The sequence below is a fragment of the Pectinophora gossypiella genome, chromosome 16 (genome assembly GCF_024362695.1).
Source record: "Pectinophora gossypiella chromosome 16, ilPecGoss1.1, whole genome shotgun sequence".
In the NCBI taxonomy this organism is placed as follows: domain Eukaryota; kingdom Metazoa; phylum Arthropoda; class Insecta; order Lepidoptera; family Gelechiidae; genus Pectinophora; species Pectinophora gossypiella.
The window spans coordinates 1,180,716-1,202,187 of record NC_065419.1 but is presented as its reverse complement, the minus strand read 5'-3'; the positions used below and the strand labels follow the sequence as shown (position 1 = coordinate 1,202,187).

The window sequence follows — 21,472 nt, the reverse complement described above, 5'->3', positions numbered from 1 at the left end:
TTTAAATTGTTATCTTACCTCTTACTCTTCATCTTTGCTTCTATGCTGTTCTGGGACCAAATAAAAAACATAGAACACGTTCAGCTGCTTGTCTTCCCGGGCATGTCGTAAAAACCGACAGAGGGATTGTGTCCTCTAACATGATGGACTAATGTTATGGGCGATAGGCTGATCCCTTATCACCATAAGGTTTATCATATCCAGCTTACGACATCGTATCAACAGTGGCTGCAAGTTGTCTTTGATTTCTTGTGGCTCTGCCCACCCCATTAGGGATTACGGGCGTGAGTTTATATATGTATGTATGTTACTCTTCATGCGCAATACCTATATGTTACTTTAACTAATTTCATAATTTTATATAATCACAATTTTCCTACAGTAATTATCCTCATTAACATACGGACACATGTACATACACGACATACGCTTCACTCTCTATTCACTAATACGCACATGCACCCTTACACACTCTCACTTAATAAACACACACACTCACCCTCGAACTTAAATTCATTATAATCCGTTAAATGTATACATATTATTAACACAGTTAATTTGATTTGATTGTTTAGTTTTAAGCTTATTATTTTTTAATATTTTTTTGGGGTTCAGCTGAAAATCAGCGTTGTGGCACTCCCTCGATGTAGGAGTGTCACAACATCTTGCTGAGCTGACGTCCCTTTTTAGAGATAAGGTTTAAATTCATTATTTTGTTCATTTTTCTATTGTGTGTACCACCTACTTGTTTCTAAAATAAATGTTTTTCTTTCTTTCATCGTTCACAGGGTAAAAAAATGGCCAACATAAATAATGCTCAGTTTAAAAAAATCTCTTTAAAAAAGAAAATAACAAATAGAAACACAATATTTGTTCCTGACGTCAAGGGGATATAACGAAAGCCCTCAGTAAGACATGCCTCCCTTACAGGTATTTAATTTGACCCTCAAATGGAAACGTTTTCGTCTCAAAGTACCTCTTTCCTGAACTGATCTCGTCAAAAAATAATATTTGTTTCTGTAAAACAAAGAGGCATTGCCTTTGATGGCTTGTAAAGGAGAATATTTTTACCTTATTTAATCACATATTGTAACAGCCTCCGCGGTTAGGCTCGCGATCTGGAGGTCCGAGTTCGATTCCCGATGGTTGTCGAAATCACTTTGTGAGACTGTCCTTTGTTTGGTAAGGACTTTTCAGGCTTGAATCACCTAATTGTCCGAAAAAGTAAGATGATTCCGTGCTTCGGAGGGTACGTTAAGCCGTTGGTCCCGACTATTAGCCGTAAAAACACCTCCACCAACCCGGATTGGAGCAGCGTGGTGGAGTATGCTCCATACCCCCTCAGGTAGATTGAGGGGAGACCTGTGCCCAGCAGTGGGACGTATATAGGCTGTTTATGTGAGTAGATCGTGCTTCTATGCTGTTCTGGGAGCATATAAAAAACATAGAACACGTTCAGCTGCTTCTCTTCCCGGGCATGTCGTAAAAACCGACAGAGGGATTGTGTCCTCTAACATGATGGACTAATGTTATGGGCGATAGGCTGATCCCTTATCACCAAAAGGTTCATCATATCCATCTTTGGACTTCGTATCAACAGTGGCTGCAAGTTGTCTTTGATTACTTGTGGCTCTGCCCACCCCATTAGGGATTACGGGCGTGAGTTTATGTATGTATGTATGTCACCTGATGGTAAGTGACGATGTGGTCTAGGGTGGATCACGCTTAGCTAGCAAATGCCTATCCACTCTAGCCTTGAAGTCGCCCAGATTATAACGAGTTGGAAAAACAGACGACGGCAGACAATTCAAATCCTTCGCTGTTCGCATCAAAAAGGAAGAGGCAAAACGTTTAGTGCGGATTGGTGGTATATCCACATCATAAGGATGAAATGCCTGCCGACGTCTAGTTGTCCGTAGATTGAATGGAGTGGGTGGAATTAACTCGTGAAGTTCCTGCGCACACTCACCGAAGTGTTTCCTATAAAAGATCTACAGATAAGCTACCCTTCATCTGTGCTTTAGACTTTGGAGTCGAGTCTTCCATAGAATATACAGTCTTGTGAAAGGAATACCTACCTGTATTAGGCTGGTTTTCTCTTAGGGTTGGAAGGTCAGACAGGCAGTCTCTTCTGTAAAAAACCGGGCCTGTCAAATCTTCAGGTTAGATAAGTGGAAATGGGACAACGCTAGGGAGCCCATGATAGGAGTCCTTTCCCATCATGATCTCCCTAACCTTTCGGAGTTGACAGAGTCTACAAGTTGACAGAACAATCGTAAACGTACTTTTAGTATTTGTTTATAATCAGTCTGATCACCTTTATGTGACGCCATCTTGCTAAGACATAAGTTCCCAGACGGAACCCCATTCCTAAGTCGACTTCTACAATATAAAATAACATCTCGCAGGTGTTCTCGAGAAAGTGTACGGTATGTATATACACCCACTACTCGCCAGCTACATTTAAGTCCTATGTAATAGAGGGCGAGTCTATTATCAATAAACGGGCACAAATCCTGAAAACCAAGTGATATTAATTATGTGTATTCCAAACATGAATTCAATTCAAAGTCAACTTCAGTGGTTTAGAACCCGCCTCGAGGTACCAACCCGTGACTCTTCGCCGTAAGATACGCGTTCTCCGAACAGGTTTATCACAGATCCTACAACATACTCGGGACAATAAGCAATACAAAACATTCAAAGTCCTTCGACTGAAAGCAACGAGACACGAGAATGTATCAAAACACTTCAAAATTAAATTTCCAAACTCACGTCCGTACAAAAGCATTCACAATTCACATGTTACTAATAACTCGAACAACTTGAAAGCGTTGTCGAGTATCTCGAGTTTCGAGACATATCCTTAACTTCACTCAGTTATTCATAAGCGAGCGTTCTTTCTTCCGATTTCTTTGAACGTGGCATATTACTTATTCACGTATTTAACGAGGAGGGAAAATAGATTCTGTCGTGCAGTAACTACGTCTCGTCGACTCAAGACTTTGCGGGAACATATGGGCTGATTTTCGGCCAAGACACGCTGCGGTTTACAATTCTTTGTCACTTGCGATGTCGCTGCTCTCGTTTCCGAAGGACGTAATATACGATCCCGACGACCCGATTACTCTAGCCATAGAGGCAGCCAATCAGCTCGCGACACCAAACACTTCAGAACCCCGATACCTACCCCGCCGGCGTCGACTTCTCTCAATCAGCGCTTATCGCTATCGACCCGCTATCTTTCAAATATTTTTCGTCTCATACGACGCCCTGAGCCGAAGTTCGCGCCCAACTGGGCACCCTCAGGCCTGTTGTCTTAAACGTCGCATCGGGTGAGAGCCTTCAGCGCTCCCCATTTGTCCGGTTAAGTAGTTAATGCCATCTGCGGCAAATCTACAATAATTCACGTCAAAAAGTTAAAAATAAGCTGTTCTCGTGAATGTTTTATGCTCTCTAGAGGGCGCACTAATGATTTTAGTTTGACGTCACATGACCTATACCTACCGGACAATCAAGACGTGTCTAGAGACATCTCATTTGTGAAATTCTTACAGGTGGTTTAGAAGTTAGGTGGTAACAGACGTACATACATAAGAATACATAACAGTCATGTTTGCTTCGCCCCAGTCGGGTAAACTAAATATGGCAACCGCGGCGTTCCCTCGCGTAGCAACCGTCTGTATATTCCACCAAACACGAGGGGATCTCGGATGCAGTGTCAGCTTGAGATTTGGGTAAATTGACACGGAGGCAGCATTATTGTCCCGAGGCCTGGGACCTTCGCTTACCTCCAGACATATGTAATTTTCATGTACTCAACCCAGGGCCCAAATTGTACACCTATTTTTAGTATGTTACCGAACAGATTGTCAACAACTAAGTCTTGGTGTTAGAAAGAGCTATGATAATAATGATTGATTAAATAAATATACACAAGTATACTTTATATAGTCAATTTTCAGAAGAAAACTTGCATCCATCACTTTTTTTTTAGTTTGTCGCAAATGCCATCAACTACTTGGCCGAAAAAAGGGGGCGCGCTGAAGGCTAACCTTTGTATTGATAGGTATCCTGAGAAAAATATGATATTTAACTCAAAGATATTTCCTACCCGGCTTACGGCCATTTAAGACTAAAGTAAGACCCAGAGGGGGTGAGGTGTCGGCGCCCGGTAAGAATTGGTGCGGGGCGGAGTGTTACCGTTCTCTACGTAGTATTGTTGTTTAATCGAAATGGTCCTAATTAAAACACATAATATCGGGTTCTTACCGCGTTTAAAGCAGGAATATGACATACATACATACATAAACTCACGCCCGTAATCCCTAATGGGGTGGGCAGAGCCACAAGTAATCAAAGACAACTTGCAGCCACTGTTGATACGAAGTCCAAAGATGGATATGATGAACCTTATGGTGATAAGGGATCAGCCTATCGCCCATAACATTAGTCCATCATGTTAGAGGACACAATCCCTCTGTCGGTTTTTACGACATGCCCGGGAAGAGAAGCAGCTGAACGTGTTCTATGTTTTTTATATGCTCCCAGAACAGCATAGAAGCAGTGATAGGAATATGAGACTCCCGATATTTCGACACTGTTGCAAGTGCCATGATCACGGGATGACTGATGAGATTGGAGTGGAGTAGGTAGATCCATAATTTTCTACGGGCAGACATATCTGTCTACCCTCTTTCTTTGCCGCTTTCGCAGTCATCCCGTGATCATGGCACTTGCAACAGTGTCGAAATATCGGGAGTCTCATATCCCTACTTTAAACGCGGTAAGAACCAATTATTATGTGTTTTAATTATGATAACAACCGCGTCAACTTAAAACGAAATGGTCCTTTTGGTACAAACGCTATTTATTTTCTTAAGCTTAGGCTATTTGTGTTCGTAAGTTTACTAAACATAAGTAGAATACAAATAAAAGCTGAGAAAAAAGTTAACGTGACTAGCTTCAATAAAAAACCAATAAGTACAAACGTATCACAAAGTGATTTACGAAACACAAAGACATTGAATAGGAAGCAGAAATGTGTTACATCAAAAAAACGTAAGTAATAAATACTATAGATAAATATAGTTATCCATTTTTCTTGAGCAAACGTTCCGTGACTTGCCAATCTTGGTCTTTGTATTGCAAGTATCGAGGTCAGTGATACCACAAATATATACATACCCACATTTGTATCTATATATATGTATTTAGTTAAGGGTCTGAGGCACCTTTGTTGGCGATAAAGCGATCTGCTGTAGTGTATTTCTTTTTGTTGCTTGTCCATTAAATTTTTGTGCCAACTCAATATTCATACGCGGATTTATTTTTTCACCAGTCGCTAATGGCGTTCAGACACAATATAATAATATGTAATATGTAAAAATTACGATGAATAAATGATTCTGATTTCTGATTGGTCCTATATTTGAGTATTTGTGTAAAATAATTACAAGTATCAATAAAAAAGAAGTTCCCAGCGCTACTATTAGGCCGAGTAGCGAATATCATCGACGGAAATCTGCAATAAGTCCCGTCAAAATAAAATACAACTCGCAACTAGCAGCCCGCAACTAGTCACTCGCTCCTCGTCGACAGAACAACTGCACATGCCTTTATGTGATTTTCGTGTACAACTAATGGTACCTTGCGTCATTCCAAAGGTGTTATGATGTGAAATCAAAGGAATATCTGCTTTTTCTTCACCAGTTCTTTTGGCTATTCATCGTGATTCATTCAATGAGTTCTTCTTCTATCGTGTGGGTCGTGAGGTGGAGTACCAACCTCATCAACCCTGGTGTCAGGGTTATTATTGAGCCGCCAAAGGCCCCTGACATGGCTCATGTAACGACTACTTACTTACATCATTAAGTAGTAACCCGGACCAACGGCTTAACGTGTCTTCCGAAGCACGGATCATCTTACTTTTGGACAATCAGGTGATCAGACTGTAATGTACTAACCAAACTAGGGACCACAAGGATGATTTTTGTGATATGTCCCCACCGGGATTCGAACCCGGGACCTCCGGACCCAACGCTCCAACCATCATTATTATATATAAGTTTGTAAGTTATATATGAGTTTATTTTTGTATTTATACTGACGTTATTACATAGCATCACACCCGTATCCTCGAAGGGTTAGACAGTGGTATAGTACCCACCCGCTCCTCGCCAGCTGTTTAAGTCCCATGTAATAGAGGGCGAGCGTATTGCGATTAACCGGGCACAAATGATAAAGTAGAATTCAAAAGTGTAGATAGAGCCCGAGCCGAGATTCGAACCTGTGACACTACGATGTAAGTCACGCGTCCTCCGAACAGGGCTATTACAGATTCACGGTCTTAGAAAGGACAATTCAAATTCAAATTCAAAAATATCTTTATTCAGTAGGTAACATAGTTACACTTTGAATTGTCAATTTTTACATAACGAACGTCTCATCCGCCTAAAACTACTGCAGCTTCTCACAACCTGTATAGCCGGGGAAAAGAAGCTGCAAGAAAAACCTCGGCACAGGGCCCTAGACGTTCTTTAAAAAAATAAACATAAAATATTGGTATACAATTGAGTAATTTAGCTGCCTAATATCAGTTCTCAGACAGTTAATCCCATGCATTCATATCTTCTTCATTCAAATTAATAAACAACTAATATTCTTCTACAAATGGACAGTTGCTACAGAGTAATTATTATACATTCAATTCCAATTAAATTTGTAGTCAGCTCTTGCAGTGCTAGAAAGGTTTTTGTTTTTTTTTTATTTTATTTATTTTTTGTGTGATAGTTTACTTTTTAATCAACTGTTATGTTTTTTGACTACTTTCTGTAATTTATAACTGTTGGTTTTCCTTAAAAAAAATAAATAATAAATAAATAATTGTATTTTTTGTGTTTTCTAAGTTATTTATAGTCTTATTCGTTTTTCTTTCTCTTTTCATTCATAGTTTATTTTGTACATTAGTTTTTATGTTGTTTTCTCTTCATACAGCGCATTAGGACACACTGTAAAGTTTATATGTACTTTTATAAATAAATAAATCTCTCTATTTATTTAAGTACCGCGCTCTTGTCGGTGGAGTAATCGCCATTCCTCCCTTCTTCCCGCCAAATCCTTAACCTCCTGATACGACACGACCTGCACCTTCTTTTTTATCTGTTTCATAAATGTTCTCCTACGTCTTCCTTCCCCTTCCTTTCTTTCCTTCAACTTCTTATAAACGAATCGTGTCGTATCAGGTGACCAATCATATTTCCTCTCCGGTCCTGTCCAGTCTTTATTATTGTTCTTTTTTCTTCTACTCTTTCCAGCACTTTTATAAATAAAAAAAATTGAATAATAATAAATAAATAGCAAGTTTTTGGTTTGGATACTAACTAAAGTTGCGCTTATTTTCTCAACTTTCAGAGATGCATCGTCTACAGCAAAAGTGACTATTATGAATGAAAGGTCAATAACCCGTGGCCAGTGTTCCTTAGAGTGCTAATACAGAAGGAACATATTAATTGCTTGTGCGCCAATTGCTAGCCCGGTCCACACAAACCCTTACGCCATAATCGAACGCTGATTAGAGCACAAACGGGCCCCAGTCACGTCGCACCAATTAGAAAACGACGGCGAATTAATTTGAAAATCGAATACGACACTCGATTTTGACATAGTGGATGTCATGTTGCCTTTGTTAATACCCCCAAACTCACATTCAACCCTAACTTTCAACCTTTAAAGTACAGAAACGCTTGGCAAAGTCCAGCAAAGCTCATAAGATAAAACAGTATTGTCGTTCACATTTCCCATTGAAAATGCAAATTAGAATTTAATTGTATTAGCGTAAAGTAGATTGTGGCATGATAAGGGTATGGTAATTAGTAAATGACGTGTTTTTTTTTTTTCGTAAAATGTCATTGTCCTGACTGGTTTGACGTTTGTTTTTCAGCAACTTGAATTGCAAAATAGAATCGCTTTTTCTGTACATTTCCAAAATTAACTTCAAAATGGCAACATTGGCAACAGCTATTGCATTTGATAGTAACATTATCACGAATTTACTTCGTACTTTTGAGTCTGTTTTGATAGGAAATTGATCAAATATCTGGCTACCGAGATAGTATCTTTTATCTTTAAAATATCACACACACATTTTGAATCAAATTCTCAACCTAAGTTCTATATAACAGCTCTGGAACAGAGCTTTACAAAGCGAACAAACAAACAATAACAATAGGCTAGTATCCAACTAGTCAAATCAGTTACTTTTTACTAAATGTCAAAACACGAAATTACTATGGAATTTGTGTGAAAAAGCAACCTGTAAAGTCATATACAAACGTGACAAAATTTTGCACTTATTATGACATTTTTCTTTATGAAAATTCATAGATAAGTTCAACAGAAAAAAGAAAACGTTTTTGTCAACTTTATATCTGTCTTTTTTAGTAATGAGGATTTCATAATTTATCTTTAACTCAGGAAACAAACATAATATTATTATGTCGTCAAACAAAGCAATTCTTTATTGGCAATAATTATAAGTAATAGTCCACATTTAGAAACAACGCTTCAAAAAACCCTAAGAAAAAAGAGAACAAATCGCCAAAGTAATATTAAGAAAATAGCTCGAAAGCAACCGTGGTGTAATGAGCGAAGATCCTTTGTTCCATCCGATACCTAGTACCCCACTAATGAGGTTCAGGTAATGATCGAGAACGAAAGGCGAGATTCTTAAGAACCTTCCCCGCTTGTAGTAAATACCGAGAATTGTATGGCTAGACTGTAGTATGCAAGATTGGACATTGTTGGCAATGTTAAATATTGTTGAAGGGAAGCGACAAGCACACACACACACAAACATAAACACACACAGAAACAGAAACATTGTAGCTGGGGCGTCTTCTAATAATTAATATTTTCTTAAACATGAAACATACATACTACTAGTTCCTCTCACGATAGATGTACCTCTGATTACCTCAATTGGAATACTCGTAAGCTTATATTATGTTAAAAGGAATGGTCTGTTCTGTGTTTTGAAAATAAAACAAAGTTTTAACACTAAACAGGTCTTGGATCTTTTCTCGAAACAATTTAGGAAACGAATGCCTTAGATGGTTCTGGATGTTTCTTTGTTAAACCGAAGTGGGGAAACGGTGGCTCAGTATCCCAACTTTTTTAAATTGCATTAAATAACAAACTAATTTCCCAATTTTTCTTTCCCAGATTGCGTCCACCTCCAACTCTACAAGGACCTGAAGGAGAGACAGAAGAACGGTCAGACGAAGTCTTCTCTCTCCCTTCAACAATACCTGGGCTTCGAGTCCGGGTTTACCCTGGACAAAGAGTCCAACACCCTCGCCATACTGTGTGAAGATGTGGTTCCGGTGCTAGCGTTCGATACCCGGGAAAGTCTGATCCAGTGGAGGGTCAAGGTGAGAAAGAGGATTATTCTTTAATTAAATCATTGATGAAGTAAACATGAAGGCCTTTTGTTTTGTTTCCTATTAACTTCTTCTTCTTCAGTAGTGTGGGTTGTGAGATAAATTATCACATCGACCCTGGTGCCAGGGTTACTATTGAGCCGCCAAGATTAATGGAGATTATCATCTCAACCATCAAAACCAATCAAACGGAATTCCACTTACTCCGATTTCGACACACCACTTTCGCTTTTTCAACTCTCATCAAAAACTTCATGCATGCTCGCCAGTTTAGAGTACTCTTGATCTGGCCTTTGTTTATAACATCCTGGATCTGATCGCGGTAATTCATGAATATTTGATATCTTTTCCAGGTGCAACACAACCTTGGCAGCAGCAAAGAGTTCGCGGCAGTCATCATATCGTCCCCATCAGAGAGGAACATACGAGCTGGTCCGGTCAGGTTACACGCCTGTGGTCCGCGGCTGGCGCTGTGTGCCAACAGACCACCAGAGGTCCTTGCGCTTTGGGAGGTCAAATTGCTGAGGTAAGACTTTAACATTTTTTTGACGCCATTTTTTCGTTAATTTGCAAGATTTGAATATCTGTGACTGTGGAATTATATTTGCTTCAATCCTGACACATTTCTCTTGCTACCTCCACATTCATCAATCGCATCATACACATACGCCGGTTCAGAGTAGATTGTACTGAACACTTCTAAGGACATCTTCAATTCGGGCAAAAATATTTTTACAAAGTAAGTTATTTGACAAAATAAATCTCAGGTGCAAAAACTGCAACGCTTCAAAGTTTATATTATTGAAGTTGGGTAATCGCGGGAACTTTTAAGAAAAATTGTCGCCATTTGTCAGAAAACCGCGGCTGGGAAGATTAGCACAAAACTCGGATCTGGCGATTCTACTATTCCGCGGACTTTTTCGAATTTCTACTGTTTGTCGAGGTGACTTTAGAACATTTTGACTGTTTGTATGTTTTGCCCTAAATATTTAGAAACGCCTTTTTCTAAACATAATGCATTTTTAGGTGAGAGATGATATTTAAACTATACGACGTGTGTGTGTGGAGTGTGATTGTGTACAAGTAAATGGTGTGTGTGTGCGTGTGTGTGTGTGTGTGTCCCTCTCTGTGTGTGTATGTATGTAGTATGTTTGTGTACAAGTGTGTGGTGTAGGTGTCTGTATATATGAATTATGTACAATCTTCTTCTATCGTGTGGGTTGTGAGGTGAATTAACCTCAACAACCCTGGTGTCAGGGTTATTATTGAGCCGCCAAAGGCCCGTGACATGGCTCATGTAACGACTACTTACGTACATCAGTAAGTAGTAACCGGGACCAACGGTTTAACGTGCCTTCCGAAGCACGGTTCATCTTATTTTTTGGACAATCAGGTGATCAGCCTGTAATGTCCTAACCAGACTAGGGATCACAAAGTGATTTTTGTGATATGTCCCCATCGGGATTCAAACTCGGGACATCCGGATCGTGAGCCCAACGCTCAACCACTGGAGACCACGGAGGCCGTTACTCATTCAAATTCAAATTCAAATTATTTATTTTCAGACACAGGTCCATAGATGTTAGTAACAATGCAAACTTAAAGCTAGGGTTAGTATAAAACAGAGCAAATGAAAACTTAAGAGAGGTGGAGCTTCACCCATCGGCGCAGCAATGGGGAGTCCCACTTATCAGCAAACACACTCAGAATGGTGTTGGTAGCGCCGCGGAGCCGCGACAGCAAGGAGGCGCTGCGCTTCCGCATAATGGCATAGAAGTCATCAATGCGCGCCTCCGCAAACATGCCCGACGCACTGCAGCGCCACGGTCGCCCCAACAGCACTCTGAGCGCGTTATTGTACTGGACGCGCAGGTCGCTGTATGCTGTATGTCATTATACACTCGATATAAGTAGTTTAGAACCCGAGTCGGGATTCGACCCTTTGACACCACGATGTAAGTTTCGCTTTATCCGGACAGGCCATGACGGATTCCCTGCTTTAAAAATACCTTTACCCGAAAGCTTCCGGTAAACAATAGCCGTTCATTAGAGTTGTATCACCTGGGGAACTAGGAATTAATTGTTTCTTCGCTGTAGCCTCCCTAGACAGCCCGCTCGTTCTTTGTAATTCACCATTTGTTCCCTTTGCTATCGCTGCGCTGCTGAGTAATTTCATTAGAGCTTTGTAAGTTCTGTCGTGTGTACGTTTGGTTCTTTCAAGACGGGAAAGTAATTATTTAGGCGTCTAGAATCTTTCTTTTTTTTGTGACTTATTGTAGATTTGCCGCAGATGGCATTAACTACTTGGCCGGAGTCTAGAATCTTCCAAAGTGTATCTAACATAAACTATATTATTTTTTTTATTTATAAGAATCAGAGGCAGTGTGTTCAATGGAGTTGGTTGATATTTTCTCATAAGCGATTGTCATCTGTGTGGCTTGAGCCAAATAATCACCAACTCGCGTCATTGTTTTTTAAAAAAAAAACATTTTATGTACGTTTTTAAGTCTCATGTTTTTGTATTATTATTGTGCATGGCCTCCTTTGTATAAAAAATATAGTTTTTTTCTTTCTTTCTTTAATTATACTACGTAAGTGCACGTACATTTCCCACCGGGATAAGCAGAGACTATGGAAAAATAAAGGATAAATTATAAAATAATATAAATAGAAAGTAGTTGAAGGTGATGGTAACAATGACGTTGGAGTATTTTATTGATGACGTCACAATGTTTCATCTATCCTTACCTTCCATTCTTCTTCAGCTTAAGCAAACCCCGGAAACTTCATACAAAAATCCTTGTTTTACACAGACACTACACATTGACGCATCTGCGTGTGTGACGTCTGACGCCCGTACTATAGAAGACTAAAGTAAGACTGAGGGGGGTGAGGTAAACCTAGTTCAGCCGCTGGTGGGGAGCGGAGAGTTACCGTTCTACACGTAGTATTACTCCTTAATCTACTGCTTAAGTTAAAAACAAAAGGAGCACACTGGTTACGTCCAAAGTTTTCAGACCCATCAAAGGACATCAGACCCCAAGTCAACTTTACTATTTAAACTTAGTTTGAACTTAAAGAACTCGTGAAAGGACGCGGCTTTAGATAAGTCCGTTCGTACGCGATTTTTTCAACAGCTTTAAGGAAAGTTCTTCGAAGATTTGGACAAAGTTAGGCGGTTTCCAATGAAAAATGTAGTAGCAAAGTTTTCACAGACTTAGCCTGGGTTTAGGGTTCCGTGGTCCACCAGGAACGTTTGTTCCAACACACGTCAAATTTAAGCACAATCTAAAATAACCGTCTAAAAATTTTACATTGGCTAATAACCCGACAGAATTATGATGACAGCACACGTCATACGGTTTGCATACCAGCGAGATACCTTTTTGATTCGCCCGGGTTATTCATTAATTTACTCATTCTTCCTAAAATTAAGAGCCGTCAATCATCCGTCCCTTTCCTTTTCGGCGGATAAGAAAATTACAGGTATAACTTAAAGTAAAATTAGGAGGTGTCTGCAGGAATCGGGGCCAGTATAAGATTATTATTTATTTATTTATTTATGTTTATTTGGGATAACAACAGCTTAATCTAAATGTTTTATAATGTTACTAACTAAACCAAAGCCAATAACAGCTATCCTTTAATTACTACTTAAATAAAGGAGTAGAACGTTGTAGTCAATTAAATTTATATTACATGCTGTTAAGTTATCTTCTAACAAATATGGCGCAGGTTACTCTATAAACTCAGACTCTTGCTAGTTTATGTATCACGCATGTATCCCTGAAGGAGTAGGCAGAGGTATAACGTATAAACACCCACTCTTAGCCAGCTATGTTTCATCATCATCATCATCAGCACATTAACGTCCTCACTGCTGGGGCACTGGCCTTCCCTATGGATGAATAGGGAGATCGGGCCTTAAACCATCACGCGGGCCCAGTGCGGATTGATGGTCATTAACGACTGCTAATGCAGCCGGGACCAACGGCTTAACGTGCCTTCCAAAGCACCGAGGAGCTGGAGATGAAAACTTTTTTTTTTTGTTGTCACCCATCATAAGACCGGCCTTTGCGAAAGTTGCTTAACTTCAACAAACGCAGACCGAGCGCGTTTACCGCTGCGCCACCGAGCTCCTCAATCAACAAGCTATGTTTAATCCCGTGTAATATAACATAGATTCTTGTTATATTATGCGTATACATATATCCGGCCAAGTAGTTAAAGCATTTTCGGCAAATCTACAGCAAGTCAAGTCAATAAACAAAAATGTATAGTTAGTTATGTATTCATCAATCAAAGTTGCATTAAAACATGAACAGCAATTAAACACAGCCGAGAGCAATTTATTTCGAATAGCGTTTTATTGATGCAATTAAAATAAATTTTATTGGAAAAATTACGCCATTTTAATAATGGGCCTATTGACCCAGTTGTAAAGTTGGCCCTAGGGTCGTGGATGGTAATGAGGGGTGATAACGATAAGGAAGAAAACGCAACAAAAATCGAAAGTCAATTTGTTTACTTAATAAGATACTGTGTCTTTCCCTTAAGTAGATAACGGCCCCGATTCCTGCAGACACCTCCTTAAATTTTACTTTAAGTTATACCTGTCATTTTCTTATCCGCCGAAAAGGAAAGGGACGGATGATTGACAGCTCTTAATTTTAGGAAGAATGACTTAACGAATGAACAACCAAGGGGAATTAAAAAGGTATCTTGCTGGTATGCAAACCGTTTGGCGTCTGTTGTCAACTTAATTCTATTTAGTTATTGACCACTATATTTTGGGAGGGTTTTTAAAATTCCTGCCTAAAATTGACGTGTGTTCCATAAATTTTATTCCTGTCGTTTATCCTTCCCTTTCCTTTTCGGCGAAGAAAATGACATGTATAACTTAAAATAAAATTATATTAAGTGTATATAACATTTTATATAAAAGACTTTTTCACAGGGTCCGATTACCTAAGCTGAAAATTTGACAGGTCAGGTTATTTTACAGAAGCGACTGCCTGTCTGACCTTCCAACCCGCGAAGGGAAATCTAGCCCAATAAAAGTTAGGTCACCAGGAAAATGCATTTCTCAGGAGTATTTTTACTTTAGTAAAATCTTTAAATGTGATGCCTGACCAGAACTTAAATGGCACTCTTATATATCCCTCCTCTCATGCCGTTCATCTCTTCTTTGGGGCCTGGGGGTACTTCCACAATTTTTACACAGCGAATAACAAGCCCCAGCCAATAGTCAGTTTTCCTGAAAGAAATACATTATTCATTATATTCCTTAAAACAGGGTAATCCAATACAATTTAAACAACATTATACCTTGGATAAAACATCGCATTTCAACCTGTCTCCCCTATTACGACTCATAACCGTGAAAACCAATTTATTTTCGCCACTCGATACCAAATGTCAAGTGACGCCGCGCGCAGAACCTTGTTTTGATCTTAGAGATGAGAAAGCCTTAAAGGACAAAGCATTAAATAATATTTAGGTACTTTAAGAACCTCGGTACTGACCCCGCCGGCGTGGTCGATGATTCGCTCTTATCTAGGGTCGATTAATTCTTTCAAATATAATCCTCTCAGTCGACGCTCTGAGCAGAGTTTCGGGTCTAACTAGGCAACCTCAGGCCTGTTTTAAATTTTGTACCGGGTCAGCGCTCCCCATTTGTCCATCCAAGTAGTTAATTTCAGCAATTTGCGGCAAAAACAAATTAAAAGAAAACAGAAAAAACAAATTATAAAGGAAAGAGAGGAAAGGGAAGACAAAGAAGAGCTTATATGGAACAGATTAAAGAAAAGGTTAACGTCGTGTCTTATAGTGAAGTCAAGAATTGGCCTTTGATAGACTGGAATGGAAAATGCTACACCAACAAGAGCGTGGCTCTTAAATTGATGATGATGATGCGGCAAAAAGAAGGAAAAAGGATTTGAAGATCACATAGCAACAAGCCTGTATCCCCAAAGGGATAGGCTGATGACTGCACCCATATCAAGTAGAAAATTTACAATAATATAACTCATGCATCAGAATTACACAAAGGTTATTTTAATTTATAAATATAATATGTTAAAAAAAATTATGTTTATTGTTATGAAAAGAAATTAAAAATATTTAGTTGTCTGTCAGTTCTACTGGATCCAAATCCTCCCCTTATTTTCTTACTAAGCAGGGTTCCATACGGTTTGAAAAAGTAATAACTTTTTCACGCTTAACCGATTTGGATGAAAATTTGCACATAACCCAAGGACGGGTTTAGCGAACTTTTTAGAGACAAACTTTAGGTATAGTACTTTCCAGGTATAGACTTACAATACCTACGCGATAACTGAAGTTAACGCGAGCGAAACCATGAGCAGAAAACTAGTTTCCCGATAATTCTAAGTCCTCTAATAAACGGATAAATATCCCACACCCAAAGTCACGCGTTATTAATTTCTTACGCGTATTATGAGAGGTTGTCAGGTTATTAAGGCCCGATATTTGGGGTCCCATTGTTTGGGGGCCTCATTGAAATTGGGCTCTGGATTATCGAGGATATTGAGGTCCTTATAGCAAATATGCGATGCTTGCTTAGCTTACTACAGAATATTATTCTATTTCTTCTTTAAGTAAAGTCTAGTGACTTGTAACTCTACTGTAAGTATGTAAGTAATAATCTGTGATAAAAATGTAAAAACTAAAATCCGACTAAGGAAAAATCACGCTTTAAAATGTATGAAACAGGAAAATATTTCTCTGAAATTCTTTCGAATAGTGATGTTTAGGAGATAGCCGTGCAGCCGTGGTCGAATGCCAAACTGTCCTAAGAGAATAGAATAAGGAATAATACTACGTATAGAACGGCCACTCCCCGCTCCCCACCAGCGGTTGAGCTACGTTTACCTCACCCCCCGCTCGGTCTTACTTTAGTCCTCAATCGTATGGGGGTCAGACGTCACACAGATGCGCGTGTACGATAACGTCAATGTAAAACGAGGTGTATTGTATGAAGTGTCCGGGGTGTGCTAAGAGTTTGCATACCAGGGCATTCGACCACGACCGAATCGATTCGGATTAGATTCGGGAGAATTTCAGAGAAATATTCTCTTGTTTCATACTTATTAGAGCGTGATTTTTCCGTATTCGGGTTTTAGTTTTTGAACTTATATTTTTAGTAATCCTAGCAATATTTCGCTGCGAAGGTCCGACATCTTCCTAGCGTTTATTTCGTTTTTATTTCTGATTTCCAAACGTCAAATTAAGTATTTTCCAACGCTAAACCATTAATTCATATTCGTACGTGTATTCCAGTGGTGGTAAAAAGGTCCCCCCAGCCATTTGAGGCCCTAAAAACCAGGCATCGGTATCAAACTCGGAGCGAAGAGGCGCGGCAGTAAACAATACAGTATGATTTGTAGCCCGCGTCACGCCCCGTACATTTTGTTACGCACATTTTGGCCCTTTTACGTACAGTTTTTTTTATTCACCTCATATTTTTATGTCTTTTATCGGGTAAATACTGCGTTGTAATCTGTAAGGAAAAATTGAAAAATGTGCTGTAGAGAAGTGTTACTTTCTTGCTGTATTGCGAGGAAATAATAACAGATTAACAGCCTCCGTGGTCTAGTGGTTAGAGCGTTAGGCTCACGATCTGGAGGTCCGGGTTCGATTCCCGACGGGGACATTGTCGAAATCACTTTGTGAGACTGTCCTTTGTTTGGTAAGGACTTTACAGGCTTGAATCACCTGATTGTCCGAAAAAGTAAGATGATTCCGTGCTTCGGAGGGCACGTTAAGCCGTTGGTCCCGGCTATTAGCCGTAAAAACATCTCCACCAACCCGCAGTGGAGCAGCGTGGTGGAGTATGCTCCATACCCCCTCCGGTTGATTGAGGGGAGGCCTGTGCCCAGCAGTGGGACGTATATAGGCAGTTTATGTTTATGAATAACAGATTGCGTTCAAATAAGGAACCATCACAACATAGTATAAAACAAAGTCGCTTTTTCTGTCCCTATATCCCTATGTACGCTTAAATCATTAAAACTACGCAACGAATTTTGATGCGGTTTTTTTAATAGATAGAGTGTTTCAAGAGGAAGGTTTAATGTATAATAACATCCATTAAATAGTGGAGGAATACTGTTATTTTTGACGTTTTTAATGTGATGCCGTAAATAATTTCATTTTTTCCTCAGCATTGCACCCGAGCGAAGCCGGGGCGCTACTGCAATAACATAACAGAGTATCACGCTTGTATCTCGGAAGGCAGAGGTCCATAGTATAATATAAAACCACGTGATTTCAATTATCTATGATCCAAACACGAATTCAAACTCATAAAGTCGAACTCAGTTGAGATGAGAGGTTCGAACCTGTGACAATGGGAGACAATTTGGTATATTTGCCGCGAGCGCGGACTACCTACCTCGCTCGCATGCACAGGCATAGAATAGGCTAGTTTCCAACTAGTCAAATCAGTTACTGTTACTAAACGTCAAAACACGAAATCTCTATGGAATTTGTATGAAAAGGCACACTGTGTAAAACAGGTGTGTGTGTAAAAAAACGTGATAAAATGTCGGACTTATGTTTTGTTTTTCGTTAGTTTGAGATCTGTCTTTATTTCATCACCAGCCCATTAACGTCCCCACTGCTGGGGCACGGGCCTTCCCTATGGATGGATAGGGAAATCGGGCCTTAAACCACCACGCGGGCCCAGTGCGGATTGGTGGTTATTAACGACTGCTAATGCAGCCGGGACCAACGGCTTAACGTACCTTCCGAAGCACGGAGGAGCTCGAGATGAAAACTTTATTTTTTGTGGTCACCCATCCTGTGACCGGCCTTTGCGAAAGTTGCTTAACTTCAACAATCGCAGACCGAGCGCGTTTACCGCTGCGCCACCGAGCTCCTCACTGTCTTTATTTAGTAATCAGAATTTTATAATTTATCTTGAACCTATTGCAGTCGTGAGCAATGTCATGTTCCCACTTTAGAACCCTGTCCCACTATCATATTTGACTTTTAATGAGACTTACGGTTTAATTTGTCAAAAAAGTTAATGTGACATGGTTGCAAAGTGTATACATATTAGTTCTCGTGACCGTACACGACCCTATAAAGAATAATACTATGTATAGAACTGGAACTTTCCGCCCCGCGCCAATTCGTACCGGGCGCCAACCTCACCCCCTCTGCATCTTACTTTAGTCGTAAATTGCCGTAAGTCGCTAAGGAGTAAGGGAGACAGCGCGAGGACTGTGTCTCGCTCGCATTTATGCGTCAGGTGGCACAGGGTAAGAATAAGATTTTTGTATTTATTATAATTATTAAACAGAGCAACGAGTTCACTACAATTAATGTTTATATTACATTAAAGTTAACATTTTCCAAAAGCTTCAATGCGCGTTACAAATTCGATCTGTCAAAGTACAGAAGCCAGCGTTGTGACGATCATTATCATGTATCAGTCGAGATAAGGCCGATAGATTCTGTTGCATTTATTAACTTATTTATCATATGTCCGGGTGAGCGGTGAAGGAAAACATCGTGAGGAAACCCACATTCCGAGTAATGCATTGTCGGAGGTATATGACCTAACCTGTATTGGGCTAGTTTTCCTTCGCTGGTTGGAAGGTCAGACAGGCAGTCGCTTCTGTAAAAACCGGACCTGTCAAATCTTCTGGTTAGGTTAGCGGACCCTGTGAAAAACGGGATGATGAAATGTCCGGGGTGTATCAAACTACCTTAACATATAGATACCTACAGCACCAAAACTAAATAATGCACAAGTTGGTTCCCTTACTTTAGAAAGGTCAGAAGCAGTAAGCAAGAACATCTGTTGGTCTGTCCGTCCGTTAACAGGCCTGTCAGGCCTTATGAGGGCTGTGATGGATGACACGCCATTCCCATTACGAGTGCCGTCGGGTGTTGCGTTAGTTTTGCTTGCTAGTAATTATTTAATACACTATTTACCAACAGGACTTGGTTTAGGGCTGGGATACTCATACACGAATACACTCAATGATTACCTAAATGATAAAAATGTCTGGTATTAAATGTCCTCTAGTTATTAAATCTTCTTCTATCGTGTGAGTTGCGATGTGGAGTACTAACCTCATCAACCCTGGTGTCAGGGTTACTATTGAGCCGCCAAAGGCCCCTGACATGGCTCATGTAATAACTTCTACTTACATCAGTAAGTAGTAACCGGGACCAAAGGCTTAACGTGCCTTCCGAAGCACGGATCATTTTACTTTTCAGACAATCAGGTGATCAGCCTGTAATGTCTTAACCAAACTAGAGATCACAAAGTGATTTTTGAGACATGTCCCCACCGGGATTCGAACCCGGGACCTCCGGATTGTGAGCCTAACGTTCAACCACTGGACCACGGAGGCCGTTACCCCAGCGCTTACCCCGGTGGGAAGGAAGCTTGAGTTTATGTATGTATGTTTACCATAATAAATACCTCCGTCTCTCCTTTAACCATATAATTTAATCCACAATGCGTATAAGAGAACAATGGGTGTATTTGTGTATTAAATGCGCAGATTAACATGCCTGGACATTATTCATCGAGGCGCGGGTTCGATTTCCGGTGCGCACATTGCATTTTGTGAGCGATTTCCCAATGTTCACTGTACTTAATGTTTATTGATAAATTCAGATTTATTTATGTGTTTTGTGTAAAAATGTGTAATGGAATGGAATTGTTAAACTGAAACTGAACGCCCGTAATGCCTAAGGGGGTAGTCAGAGCCACTAGCAATCAAAGACAACTTGAAGCCTCTCTTGTGATAAATGGTGACAATGGGATTAGTTTATCGCCCATAACAATTGTCCAGCATGTTAGGAACGGTACAATCCCTCTGTCGGATTTTACGACATGCCCGGGAAGTCAAGCAGCTGAACATTTTCTATGTTTATTGTTCGCTCCCAAAACAAAGAAGCTCTGCCTACCCCAATAGGGATAATGACACCCGTTGTTTATGTATTATGTCTAATCGTCACGTAATAGTAACTAATCTCGGAGTTTCTGCAACAAACATTAGCATAAGCTCACGGCTATATCCCAAATGGTCAGAGGTACATCTATCACGAGATGAACTAAGTACCCACACCTCACCGAGCTTTCTGTTAGACCAATGTGATAGGTGGTGAGCCGTATCGCCGTCTACAATGGTGGAGCCAACTGCGTTAGTGAAAATTGCACTTAATTTAATTAATCCCGTACCCGGGGATCGATCCGGCACTCCCCGTTTAAGAAGCATCAGTTATAAAATACAATTTGTTGCTGCATTAGCCTACATTAAAACTTTTTGAAACACAAATTCAAAGTTCAAAGATTATAAAATTCAGTCGCTCAAAGGAATAATTTCGAATTGCAAATATTAGCGGAGTCTCGAATCCCAACCCTTCCTTAGCGAATCAGAATCATCCTCGGAGAGGAAAGATTAGAACTGTTAAATTTTTATCTCTCTTCCGGTAATTAACCTCCTTACCTAAAGTCTCTTTATTAAAATGTTTTAACTTGAGAAATGAATGCTGCCACTCTGATCTTTTCATTTGCTTTTCATTGTACTTTCTTTTTCGGGGTTTGGTAAATACTAGAAGCTCAATGTAGGCGGCAGCACTGTTGAGTATTCCTCAATTTTGTTAGTTCTCCATACTGTCCAGCTGAAATTCAAAAACATACGTGGAGTGCATCCCGACTAAAAGATGAATTACGAAAAAGTGAAGCAGCCATCAGTTGGAAAACGGCAATTTGATTTAAAATAACTTTTTCTAAGTTCTTCACTCCGATCTTTAGGGAATAAATTATCCCAACATAAACGTTTTCACATTGTTTGTGGTATTGTTTTGTTTTGTTTGTTGTGGGTAAGAACCCATTATTATGTGTTTTAATTATAAACGTTTTCATGTAAAATGTTGCCAAGACGAGATCATATCGATCACAATGTCAAAAAGTTATCAGATCTCATGTAGAGCCAAGCTTCTAACTCTACACACCCTAACTATACAAACACTAAGTTCACGAA

At 39.8% G+C, this 21,472-nt stretch overlaps 1 protein-coding gene and 1 long non-coding RNA gene across 4 annotated transcripts in view; both read left to right on the top strand.

The window, feature by feature from the left end:
• Positions 1 to 21,472, top strand: part of LOC126373959 (uncharacterized) — a 650,308-nt gene that overhangs the window by 607,834 nt on the left and 21,002 nt on the right. For all 3 annotated transcript variants that reach the window (XM_050020362.1, XM_050020363.1, XM_050020361.1), the window contains 2 exons: positions 9,223 to 9,431; positions 9,794 to 9,966. In XM_050020362.1, coding sequence (XP_049876319.1) covers positions 9,223 to 9,431; positions 9,794 to 9,966 — 382 coding nt within the window. The remainder of the gene's footprint in view (positions 1 to 9,222; positions 9,432 to 9,793; positions 9,967 to 21,472) is intronic.
• Positions 1 to 21,472, top strand: part of LOC126374058 (uncharacterized) — a 310,332-nt gene that overhangs the window by 267,858 nt on the left and 21,002 nt on the right. The gene's annotated exons all lie outside the window — the stretch shown is intronic.